Source organism: Heteronotia binoei, chromosome 10 (genome assembly GCF_032191835.1).
Source record: "Heteronotia binoei isolate CCM8104 ecotype False Entrance Well chromosome 10, APGP_CSIRO_Hbin_v1, whole genome shotgun sequence".
NCBI classification, from domain to species: Eukaryota; Metazoa; Chordata; class Lepidosauria; order Squamata; family Gekkonidae; genus Heteronotia; species Heteronotia binoei.
In genome coordinates, this window is record NC_083232.1 from 71938372 (window position 1) to 71958044 (window position 19673).

A 19673-nucleotide genomic window follows, 5' to 3' on the forward strand; every position below is an offset into this window, starting at 1 on the left:
ACTACCCCGAACAGAAGTTCCAGCCTGCTCCCGTTATGATAGAAGCTCAGCTCGGCATTTTCCTCCCCCGGAAGTCATATTTTGTAAAGATTTTAACTCATCTGTTCAATCTTGAGATGGATGACTATGGAAATAACAAAATCTTTACTGAGGGAATCTTCTACAAGTGAGCAGAGTGAATGTGGTAAAAATTTCCTGGGAACTGCAGCCCACAAATCCAGCAATTGTTGATTTGTAATTACAGACACAAGCCCTGAAAGAGAGAACTCTTCTATTCTTGCAGGCATTTATGCACAGAGCAGTTCTAACGATCACCCTGGGACTTCTTTGCTACGGAGCTGATGGTTTGATTAGGACCTAAGTAGATTTGTGCAGTATGAATTAAATGAATGGCTCTGGATGAATGGAAGCAAGGTGGAGGGGGTGACTCTGGGTGAGGATTTCAGGTAGCCTTCATAATAGACTGCAATTTGGAATTGACAGGGGTAATAACAATCTCTTTGTTAATTCAACAGAGAGATTTATAGTGCAATCACATCTTTTCACGTTGGATAAAGCAGAAGCTAGTTGACTCCATCTGATTAACTGTTTCACCATAGCAGCATTCTCTTATTATGTTGCAGCGCTCTGATTCTACTCACGGACATGGTCATGATTTACATGCCAAGATGGGAATTGTCAGTTTTAATCTGTGATGATTGCACTTGGGGTATTCATCAAAATATTTCAAGCATCTCTGATCTAGTAGTATTTTTTCTCTTTTGCTGGCCTGCCACTTCTCAGATTTTAGATAAAAGTATACTTTTCAGTCCATGAACACTGTTCTCAGACTAGATTTTTTTTTCAAATATGAAGCATTTTCCACATTTTTGGAGATCAAAATACATCTGCCTTGGGCAGGGTCTAATATATCTGTCCTTGCAACTGATCGTCAAGCTGTAGATGTGATATTGAACTAGTTTATTGTAGCAAGAACAGACTTACCTTGTTTGCTGTGAACCTCACTAAAAGAGAGACATTGAGAGCTGTCTTCTGACCATTCCAGTATATAGTGCAACTATGCCCAATCGTTGCTTATTTGCTGATTTCCTTGAACTATACATTTCTTTAGAGCAGAGGCCTTCAGCCTTTCCAGATTTGAGACCCACTGAGCATGGGTCTGCATCACATCAGAGTCAAATGACAAGAGGAGGAGCCACTGATATGATCTCCCTTGCTCAAATGCTTACTCTCTGCAGCTCACCCATGAATAGAAGAATGCTGGTTTAGAGGCTGTTGAATTATCCCAACATTACAACTGCATTGTATTGTTGCTGAGAAAATGCAGTTACTTCCCAATCCAGTGAAGGCATTGTCATTTGGAGTGCTGCCTTGGATACAATCTCGTATAGAAATGAAAGAATCCACAGTTGTAAAGAGCCAATACAATTAAGAAATTCCAGCTGTGTAGCACTATAATGAAATGTTTATATCACCTTCATGTATTATATTTCTGTGTCATTATTCACATCATAATCACTACAGGGAACAATAAAATGGTAATCAACGCAGAGAGTATTTGTTAAGCTTGTACATCCAAAGGGCTAAATTCCAATGCCCTGCTTATAGAAAAAGTTCCAATTGTACCAAAAGCTGCAGTGAAGTCTCTCCCCAAATTTGACAATGATGGGTTATGCTGCTCCCAGATCTGTCTGTTTCCAATCTTCTTCAGACCCAGAACATCATTAACTGGAATTAGTATTACAAAGCACTAGTCAAAAATAAAGTCAACAATAGTTCAAACACTTCTGTTGCTGGTATAGAAGCAACAGACTTTTTGAACTATTGCTGACTTTATTTTGGTGCAGTTGGAACTTTTTCCACATGCAAGGCACTGGAATTTAGCCTTTTGGATGTATAAGCTCAACAAATACTCTCCGCATTGATTATCATGTTATTGTTCCCTGTAGTGATTATGATGTGAATAATGACACAGAACTACAGTGCATCAGGGGTGGCCAACGGTAGCTCTCCAGTTGTTTTTTGCCTACAACTCCCATCAGCCCCAGCCATTGGCCATGCTGGCTGGGGCTGATGGGAGTTGTAGGCAAAAAACATCTGGAGAGCTACCGTTGGCCACCCCTGCAGTACATGAAGGTGATATAAACATTTTATTATAGTGCTACACAGTTGGAATTTCTTCATTGTATGGGATATAATCTTGTGCATGTTTTAAGAATCAAGGACAAACGGCATCAAAAACAATAAAGGTAGGCAATAAGGAACAAACAAGAAGTAAGTATTCATTCTTCAGACTTGATACAAGCAGTGGATAATGGATTAGATCCACCCAGTTTTTTAAACTCATCCAGTTCCCCTCCATACTACAGCCTCCATTCCGGTTGGCCTTTTATGCATGCAGGTCCCATTGTTCTCAGCATAACTTTGGTGGTCAGCGATATAACTTCTTCCTTTTTTTACCAGCCAAAAAGGTGATTGGACCAATTCCACTTATTTCATGCATACTAACCCAGAGTCTCCTGTGTGTCCATGTCTTTTATGAGAAAATAGAGCCTTGATAAACCTGCAGCTCAAAGAAATAGTTCATCCAAGCAAACTTCATTTCCAGTGCAAATGTCAACAACAGAAAAAGAAAAATTGTTGCATGTAAATAATAATAATAATTTTTATTTATATCCCGCCCTCCCCGCCGAGGCAGGCTCAGGGCGGCTGAGAATAAGCCTTTTAAAGAAACATTCCTCAAGCCTTTTAAAGAAACATTCCTCACCAACAGTAGGGAAAGAAATGTCCCCATCAATAAGGTCCATTTAGAGTTCATGACAAACTGTGCATACAGGTGACCAGATATATCATTCCCACAAGTTTGTAATTAAGAAAGTAGGCTAGGGAGCTTTTTTTGCTTTTCACTGAAGAAATTCCTACCCGTGCAATTTTCATTGTTCCACCATTCAAAAGAATATGCCTAACAAAGTGATTATAACTCACTTTGATGAAATTGCCCAGATTCTGAAGCTTTTTCAGGGGGATAAGAAGAAGGTAAGGCATCCTTTGATCCAAATCAAAACAGATATGATTATATCAGAAGTCTGTCTCTGTTATTTTGTGTTAAGAAGGCAATGTGCCATGAAAGCTGATTATGTTGATAATAGCAGTCCAAGCTTAACCTTTCAAAGATTGTATTATTCAAAGAACAGTTGGTGGTTAAGACCTTTCAGTGGAATTTGCAGTGTCTGATACTTGTAACAATCAGAGTTGTATTTAGGCCAGACTAGATATTGCGGGGATGTGTTTTCCTGACGGGTTTTAGTTTTTAAAGGATGAAAAGGAGCTGCAGCTGAGTTTGAGCAGGGGAACAAAAATGCCACACCCTTACCCCAATCTGCTTTTCTAGACATGGGGAAAAGATGTCCTTGACATCCCTCCAATTAACCCATATAACCACGAAGTTACCCTTATGAGACCAGGTATAATTTTCTTTTAAAGCCAGCTACCAACTTAAACAAAGTTGGTGGCTGACTTTAAAAGTAAATTATACAGATTCATGGATGATAATTGGACAGTAGCATAATGACTAAAGAGAACTCCCAGGGCCGGATCGGGGGGGGGGGGAATGCTTGCCCCGGGCACCAACAGGGGGGGCGCCAAATTGGGTATGGAGTCCATTGTGTTCTATGGTACCATAAGACAGAATGGCCCATAAGGGAGCGCCATTTTTTAATTTTGCCCCCCCTCAAAAAACATGTAGATCCAGTCCTGAGAAATCCACATACCTCTGAATGCCCCTGCTAGAAGGGAAGGCCTTGTCTGTTGGCCCAAGAGGACAACAGTTTGGCCCTTGTACAAAACAGGATGCTAGATTAGATGACACAACAGGACTCTTCTTATGTTCTTTGATGGTATATCAGCAGGTCTTTTTTTTCTGGAAAAAGAGGTGCCAGAACTCTCAAGAGGGAAGGAGAAGCACACGGGTGCCCCTCATGAACTTTTAAACATTTTTGGACAACTTCATTTCCACTATGAGGTTCTGGAATTCCATTCTGCCACATTCCCCGAGGAAAAAAACTTTGTATATCAGAAAGCTTTCTGATGCATTGTGGCTCAGAAAATGGAATATGTAGTGTTTAAGGAAGAGGTTCCAGTGTCCTTGCATACTCATTTGGCCACTACCAATGAGACATGGCAGTGAAAGATACATAAAGTGTTGACATGAACTCTTGACACTATGCTTATAGTTACCATGCACCACAAAAGGTGGGCTGGATTGAACCAGGCTCATAGCCAGGATTTCAAATGTTGGGGGAACATTTAAATTTCTCAGGGGACACTTTAACTAATTTAATTCTTGCCAGGGAGCTATGCACTGATATTCTGTCTGTTTGACCTTAGCTGTCCTTGGCAGCAGCAAGGCACAGATGGGGCTTCCTTACTTTCCAAAGGGCCATCTTCCCCCCACCCCACCCCATGTCTCTGAACAGGGAGGACCAACCTCTGGCAATCTGCCCGCCCACCTCCCAGGCAGAGGCATCAAGAAGGGAAGGCTTTGGGTCAGGGGCCCTGAATCAGGGGCCTTGCCAGGAAGTCAGTTGCAGGGCCCTCACAGGTCCCCCTGTAGCTACAGGCCCAGACTAAACAAGGTATACCTCATCAAGGTACTTACAAAGCAAACAGCAAATGGATGACTAATGCCAATACCCAAGTCATGGGTTAATTTCTCATTGCTCCTTAACTAAATTATCAATATGTTTGCATTAACAGCTGTCCTGCTAACTGTCTGTTGCATGCGGAGGAAGAAGAAGACATCTAACCCAGAAACTAACCTGAGCTACTGGAACAATGCTATCACCATGGACTACTTCAACAGGCATGCAGTAGAGTTGCCAAGAGAGATCCAGTCCCTTGAAACGTCAGAGGTAATATGAAAAACCTGCTGGTAAAAAAAAAAATTGTCTGGTTAGTTTAAATGTGAATTTCAGATACTTTCCTCTTGACCCTCACTTCTTTTAGCCAGCCCAGAGTGGTACCATAATGGGAGAGGTCATACATGCAAGAAGTTTCCTTCTTATGTAGTTCCCAAAAGTACAGAAATCTTTTCCAGTTATATACCTTGCAAATACATGTTTCACTTCAATATCTGACCCTGAGGCTCTAAAGCTCCCTTCCCATCCACTTCCATTCTGCCACCAGCATATAGAACTGAAAGGTGTACTTTTTCTTGCTTTAAAAAATTCATGTGTTTCCACTGCCTTGTTTATTACACATATTCATTTTTATTTCATTAGTTTCCACTCCCATTGAAATTGATGCCAATGTTATTTATTTCTGTTACAAAATTTATGTCTTTGCCTTTCTGTCCTTATAAGGGTCATGAATGATCACATACATACATGCATAACTTTATTGCATTAGCTCATAGCCTTAGCAAAGAACACCAGGAGAAAAGTACAGTACAAACAATCTCAATGTCAATTGAAACCCTTAAAATGACTGTTTAAGCTTAAAATAAATAGTAATTTAAAACTTAGCAAAAATAAAAATTTAAAGAAAACATGTTCCTACATGAATAGTACTTTCAGTTTATCCACCAGCTGCGCTAGTGACAGATGATTTTGGCAGAGTCTGTCACCCATGTGATAAATTTTGCCACTTATGCCACTTACCCATCTACTTTTGTCAGCAAGCAGTATTATAAATCTGTTCTGGTCCAATCTCCCTGGATAGCATACTAGAATATCCCCAAAATATTGTTCACACTCCACTACAAATCTTGGGCACATAGACTGGTCCTCAATAAATTTCTGGTCACAAGGGCAGAAAAGTTCATTTTGTTGGGTCCCATTATAATGACTTCTGATTGTAAAATAACCAACCATGCTTTGGTGAATGCTTTCCTATGCTCAGAATTTATTAAATCAGTAAAATAAGATGGAAGGATTGAAGGTAAGGTATAAAGAGAAGCTGATCTCAGGGTAGCTGATCCAATAGTGTAGCATCCACCTGACACTTATATTCAACAGTGTTTTATTGTTTTGCTGCAAAAAAGTCAAGCCTCCCTAAATAATTTTCTGATAATCCAAGATTGGCTACTAGATTTAGTATATGACTTTGCCATGGATTAGGTTTTGCTTCCTCATAAGCCAGGGTTAACAAACCTGAACTTGAACCAAACAGAATCTTCAACCAAAAGTTAATAGCAGCTTTATGGACTGCAGGCAGTATTAGAAGCGAGGCCAGCTCATATCTAACTAAAACTGCTGGTGTTGACTTAGGAATTGCTAATAGCATGCGAGGAAATTTATTTTGAATAACTTCTAATGGTTGTAAATTTCCAAACCTCCAAATTGGGGCTCCATATAATATCTATGGTAATATCTTTGATCTATAGATTTCTAGTATTGGGGGCACCAGACAGCCTCCCCTTGTTCTATAAAATCTAAGAATACCAAACATAACCTTCTGCTTTGCATATTCAATATGTGCTGACCAGGAACCAGAATTATGAAAGACTATCCAGGGGTATTTAGAAGAGGTCACTTTCTCTAATGAGTTCCTTTCCATTGTCCACTTATGAGAATGGGGACCATCAACCATCACCAAATTTTTATCTGTTCCTTTCCCTGCCCCTCCAAATGCATTGGCTAGTACTCTGGTGAAGAAACAGACTTGTAAGGCTTGTTCCCCTCAAGTCCAAGGGTTGGAACAGGCCCATGGCCATCCCAGATTTCTGCTTGGTGATGTCTCCCCTTTCCTTTACCCCGGGAGAGACCAATTTCTTTCTGGGTAGTAACTGGAGCCACTAACAGATTGGGGGGGGGGGTACTTCTTGCTAAATAGATTTGTACATCACTCTGTTTCTGTGTTGCCATTTAGAGGCTCTGCTTAGTTGCTGAATTTGCTGCTTTGTTCGTACTAGCTAGTACAAGGACAATCTATCTTGCTTTAAGAATGGTGAGCTCAACTTCTGACCCTTCCTGTTACTGCTCTTTGGGGAAAAAACCTCAATAGTTGTAGAGATCAGGCTTTGAACTTTCAAAATACAAAGTTCAATAAACAAAAATAAAAGAGCATACATGGTCTGTTCAAGCATCAGGCTGAGCAAAAATACAAAGAAAAAATGAAAACATGCAGTCCTCTCCCCTTAAACTCTATCCTAATAATACTGTTGCTAGGATATGCTAGGAAACTTTAATGTTGCAACATTGAAAAGTCCATTATTACCTGAGTTCTCAGAGATGGGGCTTCTTCCATTGTCCTTTGACATATAGTTAAGGTGGAGTCCTTTGGAAGATTTAGTCTTTCATGGATTGTACTTCCCTGACCAAAAGCCAAAAGAGAAGAGAGCTTCTTCCTTGTGTTCTGAGAATTTATAATCTCCTCTTTGAAAGCCCATTCACTTTTGGGGTTAGTCCTCCTGATCTGCTTGTCCCAAAAGGAAAAATTACTATATGCCCTCTTGCTGGCTCTGTCCCATTAAGGGTGACACTCCAGCAAGGTCCAGCCTCCCCCCTTCATTCCATCCCAGTGCTTTAAAATCTACTGGACCTGGACAGCAGGCCATGTCTGTGAGGCAGAACCCGCCATTTTAGTCATTCTGTAGTTTTAGATGATCTTCTTCGTGGTCTCTGTGCATCACACTCATGGGAGAAGGCGCCGGCGCCGATCACGATCGGTAACTTCAAAGCTGCGGATTTCTGCCCCCCGTCCCGGTGCGCATGCGCAGACACTCCCCTTCCCTGCGCATGCCCACCAGGACAGGAGCGGACATCCCGCCAGTTCTCTTCTGACCGCCGCTGGGATCAGTCGATCTTCGCATCGGTCGGTGGATTTCTTCTTTGCTAGTTGGATTTCCTACTAGAACTGACTTACATCTATCCGTGAGTGGGGAGGAATCGGCATTTGTTATTTTTCCTATCTCTAGTTCCCTTTCCCCTTTCCCCCCCCCTTAGCCTTCCCCCCCCCCTCACCCCCGCGCCTTTCGCACATGGAAAAGCTCTGGGGATTTTTCAAAAGGTGCAGGACGTGTGGCAGCAAAATCGCCCCTCCGGACGGCCACACCCTGTGCCTACTCTGCCTAGGAGAAGCGCATAAACCGGACTCTTGCCTACACTGCACAAAATTCTCCAGGCAAACGAGGAAAAACCGAGCAGCCCGCCTCGCGGCAGCATTGATGAAGCAAGTACTGGCTCCTCGCGTAATGGCGGCGTCTGAAAGCGCGCCAAAGTCCTCGGTGTCGACGGTCGATGTCGACAACCCCTCCAACGCCGATCGCCCCCTGGAAAGAGCGGGCTCGGCCGCGAGGTCGGATGCCTCCACACCAGCTAAGAGACCTAAGGAGGCCAAAGGGGATTCTTCGGAACCGAAGAAGAAGAGGGCGGACAAGCAGAAGCATGTCGAATCCGCTTCCCGCTCCTCCCCGAAGTCCCCGCAGGACCCGAGGCCGCTACTCGTGCCGCCGATAAAACTGCTCGCATCTCCGCGCCGCCAGCAGAGCCCACCTAGACTGCAATCGATGTCGACGCAGATCGCGATCTCATCGGACTCCGACCGGGATCTCGACCCAGCTCAGCGTTCGGTGAGAGGGGAGAGCCCTCTGGATCTCCTCCAGGCCGATAAGAGCAGCTCTCAAGACCGCAGTGAAAGATCCAGGCGGGATCGATCTCGGAGCCCTTACAGAGTCTCCCCCCTGGTTTTGAGGCGCGAATCGGTGCCGACAGGTCGTTCAAACAGTTCGCATCGGGATAGGTCCTGGAGTCCTCGACATCGACGGGACTTTAGAGTGTCGAGAGACAGATCCCCAGAAGACCCATCCCCTAGGAGACGTCAGGACTCCCCGGGACCAAGAGCGCCACCCCCGCTGTCTTGGGACCAGCGTCAATGGCAGTACCTATACGGATCCTGCCCGATGCCTTCGATGTTTCCTTGGTTCCCCCCCAGACAACCTGACTGGGACCAACGCTCGGAGGCATCACACAGGTCGAAAACATCCTATCGACCACAGAAACGGACCCCGTCGGCATCGGTATCGAAGCCCCCGGTGGAAGACCCTCCCAAGGCAAAGTCACCCAAACCCCTTACCAAGGAGACTGCACCATCAGACCCGCATCGGGACCGACCATCGCGTCCGCCTGCACAGTCTGAATCTCCCGGGACATCGCCGAGGTCGTCGGGAGACTCGGTATCGGGGGACCCTGATCCTTCTTCCCCGGAAGAAAGCCCTCCTTCAAACAAGGTCGGCGAGGACCAACCCATTTCTCCCTCGGAGGACTTAAAATCCTATGGGGACCTGGTCAAAAGAATGGCCCAATCCCTATCCCTCTCTACGATCCAGCCGCAGCCCGTCATCACAGACACTGTGTTTGATATCGTGCAAAGGGATACATCGTCGGCGGTTGCCCTTCCAATGACTACGGTGCTACTTCATACTGCCAAAACTTCGTGGGACAAGCCTGCATCGACCCCGATATCGTCGCACAGGCTTGACCACATGTACCGTGTACAGGAGTCTACAGCTGACTTCTTATTTAACCATCCGAAGCCGAACTCTGTAGTTGTGGCATCATCATCTAAGGCTCGGAAGACCCATGCTTCCCCCCCGGATAAGGAGGGAAAGAAACTTGACGGTCTGGGCCGACGGATCTATTCGGCGGGAGCTCTGGCCCTGAAGGTTGCCAACTACGCCGCTTGTATGGGGCGATACCAATACGCCCTATGGGACCAAATCTCCACACTACTGCCTGGTCTCCCGGAACAAACAAAAACCGCCATCAGGAAGATCCAGGCTGAAGGCATGACTGTGGCTAAGCAACAGCTTAACTCTGCCAGGCATGCCGGCGACATTGGGGCAAAAACCCTTACTTCAGCTGTCACGCTAAGAAGACATTCTTGGCTTAGATCCACAGCTCTGCAGGCTGATACCCAAGCTTATGTTGAGGATTTACCGTTTGATGGGAAAGGGCTGTTCAGTGCCAATACTGATACAGTCCTGCAGGAAATGGATAAAAGCATCCGCACATCCAGAAACCTAGGGGTACCAGCTTCGTCCAGGCAACAAGGCAAACGCTCCTGGTCGCGATCTTGGACCAAGAAACCCTTTCCCAAGCAGTCAGCCGAACAACAGTGGAGGCCTAAGTCCACGGCCCCTTTCTCCAAACCACAATATGGCAACAAGTCCAAGTACTCCCCAACTTCCTCTCAGTCGTCTCGTCAGAAGGGAAACAGGCAGCCTAAGCAGGGCCTTTGACTGTGTTCCCCCATGTTTCCCCCGCCTTTGCTCTTCTTCGGACCGCACCCGGCTCTGGCCTTTTTACAACTCATGGGCAGCAATAACTTCGGACCAGTGGGTACTATCAATAGTCCGGCTGGGCTATCAAATAGAATTCCAACAGGAACCGAAGGTTCCAACATTCGTTTACACCACTCCGTCGCCAATGCTTCAAGTAGAAGTGACTGCCCTTCTTCAGAAAGAGGCCATAGAAAAGGTCCCGTCGGACTAATTGAGACTGGGGTTCTACTCCCGGTATTTTGCGGTTCCAAAAAGAGATGGCGGCCTCCGTCCCATCATGGACCTGAGGGGCCTCAATTTGTACATTCCACACCAGAAGTTTCGAATGACGTCGCTACCCAACATACTTCCGTTGTTGAATCCCGGGGATTGGATGGCAACCCTAGACCTGCAGAATGCTTATTTTCAGGTAAGCATCCATTCATCCCACAGGAAATTCCTCCGGTTCGCTATCGGGACTATGCACTACCAATACAGGGCTCTGCCGTTCGGGTTATCAACAGCCCCCAGGTTGTTTACGAAAATCATGGTAGTGGTAGCGGCTCATCTCAGACTACAGGGTGTAGCGGTGTATCCGTACATCGATGACTGGCTTCTGGTGGCCGAGTCAGAGGCCAGGCTCCTCCAGCACATTGCAGTAACTCTATCCCTTCTAGAAAACTTGGGACTGAAGGTGAATACAAAAAAGTCCTGTCTCCAGCCCTCCCAGAGGGTACAATTTATAGGAGCAATCCTAGACACACGGCTATGCAAGGCCTTCTTACCAGAGAAGAGGGCGAAGGACATCATGGGCCTGGTGCAGATTTTCTTGGAGAGCAAGTCGGTCACTTCAAGTGCAGCGGATGTTAGGACTTATGGCATCCACTACAGCTGTACTGACATTTGCCAGGTTCCACATGAGGATCCTTCAGTTATGGTTCTTGAGAGTTTTCAGATGCGGGCGAGACTCCCCTCGTCGCAAACTATCAGTTCCAGAGGAGGTACTCAGGACTTTAATTTGGTGGCAGCACGAGCGCAACCTGCTGCAGGGAGCTCCCTTTTATAAGCCACGCCCGACAGTGACTCTGACTTCAGATGCGTCCCTGTGGGGGTGGGGAGCGCATGTGAACGGACTATGTGTGGGCGACAGATAGCCCAAAGACCATTTGCAATACCACATCAACTTCCTGGAGCTTCTGGCAATCCATCATGCACTCCTCTCATTCCGACACTTGCTGGCAGGGCAGACGGTTACGGTTCTGACAGACAACACCACCGCACTCGCATACATAAACCGCCAGGGCGGCACGGTGTCTCGGAAACTCTGTCTTCTAGCCTTGCGGGTCTGGGAGATCTGCAAGGTGATGGACACGTATCTGGCTGCAGCCCATTTGCCGGGAATTCAGAACGGATGTGCAGATTTCCTCAGTCGAGGGGGGGCTTCCATACACGAATGGGAGCTCAACTGGACCTTTTTGCAACCAGTCTTTCAGAAATGGGGGACACCGGAGATCGATGTCTTCGCCACCCGCGACAACAGAAAGTGCGAGAGGTTCTGTTGTCGGGGGGGGGGGGGAGGACCCGATGTCGTTGGGAGACGGGCTGTTGATACACTGGGACAATCGCCATGTCTACATGTTCCCCCCGATCCCTCTTATTGTTCGGGTGGTACAGAAGATTCACAGGGAACGCCCGAGAGGTGTTCTGATCACTCCATGGTGGCCCAGACAACACTGGTTCACCCGCATCCTGCAGTTGTCCGAAGGAGTTTTTCACCAGTTTCCCCCTGTGCCGGATCTACTGCTCTCACAGCAGGGACGGGTGGTCCACCACGATGTTCCACACCTAAAACTGATGGCGTGGAGGCTCCGGTGACCACACTTTCAGAAAGGGTTCAGCACGTCCTCCTTAACTGTAGACGGGAGTCTACAAGGAAGTCATATGCCTATAAATGGACTCGTTTTGTGCACTTCGTCTCTGGGGCGGGGGGTGACCCCAGGAATGTAGGCCTTCCGAGCATCCTTGACTTTCTTCTTACCTTACTGGACAAAGGCTTGTCAGTGTCCTCTGTTCGAGTATTCCTGGCGGCCATCTCAGCCAATCATGAGCGCATCGACGGCCACTCGGTTTTCGCTCACCCGACTACAAAAAATTTCCTGAAGGGACTGCTACGACTGTACCCTGCAGTTAGGAAACCGACCACATCCTGGGACTTGCCGGGGGTGCTAGAGGCCCTCACGGGAAAACCCTTTGAAACTATGGCCACATGTTCGGTACAGCTACTTTCCTGGAAAACAGCGTTCCTGGTAGCTATTACTTCAGCTCGGAGGGTAGGGGAACTAGCGGCACTACGCTGCGATGATCCCTACCTTCAGTTTCGACCAGATGGGGTGTGGCTACGCCCCGACGTGACTTTTCTGCCTAAGGTAGTGTCCACTTTTCATCTGAATAAGGACATTTGCTTACCAGTATACTTCCCGAATCCGTCAACAGACTCGGAACGACGACTTCACGCTTTGGACGTGAAAAGAGCGCTCTCTTTCTACCTGCATAGGGTGAAACCTTCACGTAGGGACCCTCGGCTCTTCATCTCCTATGCTTCAGCCTCTTTAGGGCAGAGAGTTTCCTCGCAGAGACTGTCAAAATGGTTGACGAAGAGTATTAAGCTCTGCTACCTGCTACGCAAGCGACCTTTGCCAGGGCCGGTCAAGGCCCATTCCACAAGGGCAATGGCCACTTCCGCTGCATTTATGAAAGGGGTGCCGTTGCGGGACATTTGCAAGGCGGCCACTTGGTCCTCTCCGCATACGTTCATCAAGCATTATGCGCTGGACCTCCGGTGGAAGCATAGTTCATCTGTGGGCTGTGCAGTCTTGCAGTCACTAACCTGTTGACGGACCGTACAACCCTCCTCCAGGTAGGCTGCTAGCTTGCTATTCTCCCATGAGTGTGATGCACAGAGACCACGAAGAAGATAAACAGGTTTCCTACCTGTAACTGGTGATCTTCAAGTGGTCATCTGTGCAGTCACACTACCCGCCCACCTTCCCCACTGCTGTGGGTCCGTCTACAGGGCTCCTGCAGCGGTCAGAAGGAACTGGCGGGATGTCCGCTCCTGTCCTGGTGGGCATGCGCAGGGAAGGGGAGTGTCTGCGCATGCGCACCGGGACGGGGGCGCGGAAATCCGCAGCTTTGAAGTTACCGATCGTGATCGGCGCCGGCGCCTTCTCCCATGAGTGTGACTGCACAGATGACCACTCGAAGATCATCAGTTACAGGTAGGAAACCTGTTTTTATTTATTTAAATTGGTCTTTTATTGTTTTTATTGTTGATTGTTTTTATAATGTAACCTGCCCTGAGCCTGTCCTATTGGAAAGGTGAGATAAAAATTGAAATAAATAAATAAAAATAAAGGTATGCGAAGGTAACATTTTTGTTCTGTTTCAACCAGAGCTATTTGCATAACTATGCTCTGTGTTTGGGAGAGAGATCACTCCTCTCTTGTAGTTTTCCCCTTTTCCAGCTATGAACATGCAACTGGGTTCCAATCTCACAGACAGAATGCAGCCCTGATTACTGAATTATTGGGATCAGGGCTTTTTTGGTAGAAAAAGCCCAGTAGGAACTCATTTGTATCTTAGGTCACACCCCATGATGTCACCGCTGTTTCACATAGGGCTTTTTTTGTAGAAAAAGCCTAGCAGGAGTTCATTCGCATATTAGATCACACCCTCTGATGCCTTGCCTGCTGGAACTGCGTTCCTGTGTGTTCCTGCTCAAAAAAAGCCCTGATTGGGATGAATTTTAGTGGGAAGGGTATTTCTCTACAATTTCTATTTCTACTGCATCTTTCTATCAAAATGCCAAGGGTGACTTCCAAGATTAAACTACATAACATTCAAAGCAATAAAAACATACTTACAAACAATACAAATCAGAAAATCTCAAACAGATATCTAAAATGATAAAATTCCCACCACATATCAAATCAACAAGAACAGCAGTACAAGCAAGTAAATAAAAATGGGGTTTTCTCATTTGATTTTTCTTAGTTTGGTCAGCAGTGACTGAAAATCCCTCCTGGGGTGGCTTTGCCTCCCTAAAGCCAACGTGAGGCTGTGCCCCAGCTCCACTTTCACCTGGGCTTTTCTTTCACAATATTGTGTAGTCACTCATCTTTTCCTCAAGGTATAGCTATTTTCTGTACCTATACCTTCCTCAGAGTTTACCTCTCAATGCACAATTTATTCTCCCTTTTTCTCATCTACCCTATTGCAAGTGTTTCCCAATCACATAACCAATCCACCTCCTAGGCCTTTTTCTAAAACCTCTATTTTAGTAATTCAGTGATGCAGATGAGAAACACTCACTGAACCTCCCCCTTCCTGCCCACGGAGCCCATCTAATCCCAGGCACCATGTTTCTCCAGCCACACTGATTTTTCACTTTCTTCACTGAAGCTGGCCTGTTGTTGAAAAATCTACAATAGTTAGAATATGCATGAAGACCACAGAGAAGAAATTCAGTTATTGCCATAGTGTTTTCATGTATTGTGTTTTCATAGTGTTTTCCTGCATTGTGCAGGGGGTTGGACTAGATGACCCTGGAGGTTCCATCCAACTCTATGATTCTATGTGAGAAAATGCAAATTAACCCTTCCAATAAAGTACAAAGGGGGGGCACCATTCTTCTAAGGGCCAGTAACCTGGCAGAATATGGTGCTGACTGCACCAGCCTTCATTGTCAACAAATAGCACAATTGGATCAAAGCAAGAGTACAATTCACAATAGTAAGTCATTTTTAGTCTCAGTAGCAGAATAAGATAGAATCATCCATGTATTTGTTGTAGTTATTAAAAGGAACATTCCTGTCAAATATTGTGGATAAATTCAGTTTCGTAGTTCAAATTAGGGGTGGACACAAACCATAAAATGAACTGAAATTACTCAAACCAGGCCAGTTTGTAGTTCGCTTTGATCTGGTTTGTTTGGTCACGTTGTTCCCAAACCAACAATGAACCATCATTTTTTGTGGAGGTTTGGGTGGTTCCTTAGAGCAGTTCGTTTTCCAGACAGCCTGGCACCAATTCAATCAATTCCTAGGCAACACTGGGGGTGGATTTGTGGAGAGCCTTAGAAACACCCATAGTAGTTGCCCACAGCTTGATTGGCAGCTCTGGCAGCCAATCATGGAGCTCCCATTCTTCTCTATGGGAGTATATTGTATATATACACGGCACCCTGACTCAGCTGTTTTCACTTTGTAGCAGGAAGAGAGAGGATTTAGTCATTGAGAAAGAGAGAGTTAGTAAGAGAAGAGCTGCTGGCTGATTCAAGGGGAGGTTTTGAGGGACTCCTTTCCCTGCACACACAAAGAGTGAGAAGGTGTTCCTGGCTGTGGTTTCAGGGATCTGAGCCACACGTCTACTAGCCTGTCTCTGCCAATGCTGGGGGGGGGGAGCTCTTTGGGTTTTCTTTTTTTTTACTTTATTTAGCAGAGAAACAATGCCTTTTGCTGGGGTTTCCTTTACTTTTATTTATTTTTTAAAAACCTTCTTGCTCAGAAAAAACCTGAGCCACTACTAGCCTTCCTCTGCTACTGCCAGGTGGTGGTGGGGGAGCTCTTCTTTTTCTTTAAAAACAACACCACCTCTTGCTCGGCTGTTCTTTACTTTTATTTCTTAAAAATACTTCTTGCTGAGGAGGGACCTGAGCCAATACTAGCCTCTCTCTGCCACTACTGGGGGAGGGGGCAAGCTCTTTAGGGTTTTTTCCTTTCAAAACCCTTGTTCACCCTCCCGCTCCAGAAGATGGATTGCTGCTTTAGACTGCCCACCTCATTCATGAGATGCTGCTTTTGGCTTCAGAAGCCTTCCCCACTCCACTGAGGAGATGGATTCCAACAGACTCACCCAGGGCTCCACATTAAAAGGCCTTTCTGTCTCAGGCTTGAGAGCCAGTGCACCATACTCCACCTCTTGAGATACTCTGACTGACCTTCCATCCCGTGTCTTCCCACCACAGCCTGGCAGAAGAACTCAGACGTCAGGTGCAGGGCTCCTCAAACAGAGGACCTGAGCCCACTTCCCTGGGGTAGCCCTGGACTCTAGTCAACCAGTGCCTTTTTGCTACCACTAAGCATAGAGACCCACCCCCTCCTTGGAATATTTTGGTTCCTTGCTACCAGGCCTTCATACCACTGATGCCTATATTCCTTCACCTGTGCTCTCAGCCAAGTACAGAATGTGCACTTCACAGCAGACTTTGGACATAGCATCTTGTAGACATGCACATTGTGGGAGATCAGCCATTGCCTGGCTGCTATATCTGACCATCATTGCTGCCATACCAGCTTCTTGCCCAAGGAACCACACACCCACTTTGGGAATGTTGGGGCGGGAGCTGAACTGGAAAGTGTCAAGGGTGTGGGTGGGTGGTCTTAGGGCAATGAGCTGCACACCTGCTCTTGGCTGGGGGATGGTGTCCATTAGGCCATTGGAGAAGAGCCTGTCACTCTGGGAATGGGGGTGGGGTGAAATGAAAATAGTAATGGGGCTAGCCACCACCAGGGGAAGGTGGACAGTGTGTCACCTCCCTGGCACAGGGGAGGGGTCAACCATCATCTTCATAATAGGAGAGGTGGGAAGGTCACCTCCTAGTCCCCAGGGAGAGAGGGAGACAGGCAGCTGACTTGCACCTCCTGTGAATTTCTGAAAAGCACTTTCATGGGGGAATGTGCTTTGGAGTGGTGCAGGGCTCTTTTTCTAGCAGGAGCTCCTCTGCATATTAGGCTGTGCCCCCTGATGTAGCCAATCCTTCTGGATGTTACAGTAGGTCCTGTACTAAGAGCCCTCTAAGCTCTTGGAGGACTGGCTACATCAGGGTGGCATGACCTAATATGCAGAAGAGCTCCTGCTAGAAAAAGTGCCCCGGAGGGGTGCTACTGTTACTCCCCCTGCAGCCAATTCTCCTCACTCAGAGGTGCATCCCAGCAAGATGTGCTGTTGACTTGCCACTGCCTCCGGCTTGTGGTGAGTTCCAGATTTGCATTCCCAAACCTGAAGCTAAAGCTGAGCTTTCCTGGGAGCTCCTGCTTTGGGAGGCTATAGCTTGGACATCCCAAATCCAGTCTTCACCAAACTTGGAAGGCAGGTGGAGGAGAAACTGCTGAAGACTCCGTGTGAGTTTGGCATCTCTGACTCATGAGGGCACCATTCTTCCACCTCCTGAACTCATGAACCACACAAACCAGTTGAGCAACTAGAATAGTTTGTGACAGTTCATGATTTGTGGAACTCAGTGAAACATGAACCACCATGAACCACCATTTTCTGGTTTGTACCAATCCCTAGTTAAAATATATCAATGATGCCTCTATATTTAATTAGTAATATATTGGTAAGTTAATTCAGTATATGGTCCCATTGTTTTTAACATAGAAAAGACATTCAGGCCAAGGCTTTGTGTGCTGGTTTTAATTTGATCTAGCTTGATTTACATTTGTTTCTATGCATTTGATCACTTTTGGAAGTGGGGAGGGAGAACTATTGTTCTTGTTTCAGTCACACCAACATTTAGTACTGAGCAAAGTACATAATCATAAAAATAAGTAATAAAAATCATAAAGTATGAAATAAAAAGCATACAAATAAGTTGTTTTGCCCTACCCTCTTGCTGCATATGCAGAAGGTGGTCATGCCCAAACACCAACTGTAATCCTACTGAAAGAGCCTTGCAACAAAATGCACAAATGCATTAATCACATTCCACTTTTGGTTTTTGTGTTACATTTTAATAAGCTGTAACAAATGTTTAATCCTCACAAATGCCCTTGCAGTTAGGCCCAGCAGAGACTCTTCAACTATGATGTTGTGGTGTAATGCTCTTTCTTTTGGTTTAAAGAGTGAACTGGAAAAAGAAATATAAGTACACATTTCCTAAGGTGCACATGGAGCTGTATGATATCCAAGGGGAGTGGGTAACTAAAATCCCTGAGCATCAATTGTTCCTAGCTCTGTTTTGCTTCAATTTATTTTCTCAGGCTTTTCCTCAAAGATACCCCACTCCATTGGGAACCTTTTGCCCCATATTAGGCACAAATCACAGAGCCCCACTTCCATCTAAGCACCCCTGAAAGGATCAGGCCCTGGGAAGGAGCAGTGATTAGTAGGCTGCACACAAATCCCAGCCCATTTCTAATACAAAAACCCTGTAATCTCTTTGTACAGCACAGGTGCATATACACAGCCCCATGTACTGAGTACAATGTGACAGAATGTCTCCAGCTTAATCTCTCTCTTTGTTTCTCTCCCTCCCCTGCTTCTCTTAGGACCACCTGTCTGAGCCACGCTCCCCAGCCAATGGTGATTACAGAGACACCGGCATGGTCCTTGTTAACCCCTTCTGTCAAGAAACGCTATTTGTAGGACATGAGCAAGTGTCTGAAATATGATCCCATCCTTGTACTAGCAGCCCCATCTTTATTGTATTCAGATTATAAATATAAATCTATATATTATAAATATAACCTTTGCGTAATCCTGAATTATGGGGAGGGGGGGGACATTTTCAGCTCTTTTTTTTTTTGCTTAAGAATTATCAACCTCTTTTTATAAGTGTGGTTAAAAACTTTACAGACCAAATGTCAGCTTTATAAAATAAAAGCTATTTCTAAGGAAAAACTCCTGCCGAAACGAATGTCTTCTGTCACCTGGTCCCGAATGCTTATTCCATGTAACCGAGTCAGGTTTTAAAAAAAAACCAACCCAGTGCATTCCCCCCCCCTCCCTGCCATACCACAAGCCTATTTTGCAAGACTGAGCAAGCGCAGAAGCCTCTGTCGATATCCTAGGTTATGGCCTAGCATTCTTTTGGGCTGAGCCATGAAACAAAACAGCTATCCCCCTTCCCCTCACACAATGTGCTGTGGCTAAACTGGCTGCTGACTGTGCATTCTTTGTGTATTAAGAGCTTGGACCGGCAGCCAGGCAAGAATCCACTTCCCTGTTGAATGTGGAAATAGGCGGTCAGACCCGGGAACTATTTGAGGTGCTCCAATTTGCAAGTGTCTATCAGCAAGGCATGATGTGACTGTGAGGCTAACCTTCCCAATGATTCTCATATTTCTGATTTGCCAGGTTTGTACTTTGTTCTAATTCCAAAAGGACTTCCCAGTTGTTTGAATTATTATCAAAATTAAGCTGATTTTTTCACTGAGGTCCCTAAACTCCTTTCTGCCAGCATAAGATATGCTTTCTGCCAGCAAAACCAATCACACTGTTTTGATAACTTGGATTATTTGTGCAGGTAGCTTCCTCAAGTTGAACAAGGACAGGGAGCGACGATGGTCCCAATCCTGTTGATAATTTCTGTTAGCAAATGCAACAGAAGTGCTTAAAAAGATGTAGGAGCTTT

The 19673-nt window shown here is 45.9% G+C and overlaps 1 protein-coding gene across 5 annotated transcripts in view; it reads left to right on the plus strand.

Annotated features, from left to right (window-relative positions):
- TMEM108 (transmembrane protein 108) overlaps nt 1-18940 on the plus strand; it is a 277929-nt gene extending 258989 nt beyond the window's left edge. For all 5 annotated transcript variants that reach the window (XM_060248884.1, XM_060248887.1, XM_060248885.1 and 2 more), the window contains 2 exons: nt 4756-4910; nt 18589-18940. In XM_060248884.1, coding sequence (XP_060104867.1) covers nt 4756-4910; nt 18589-18711 — 278 coding nt within the window. In that variant the 3' untranslated portion in view covers nt 18712-18940. The remainder of the gene's footprint in view (nt 1-4755; nt 4911-18588) is intronic.
- Nucleotides 18941-19673: the final 733 nt, after the last annotated feature.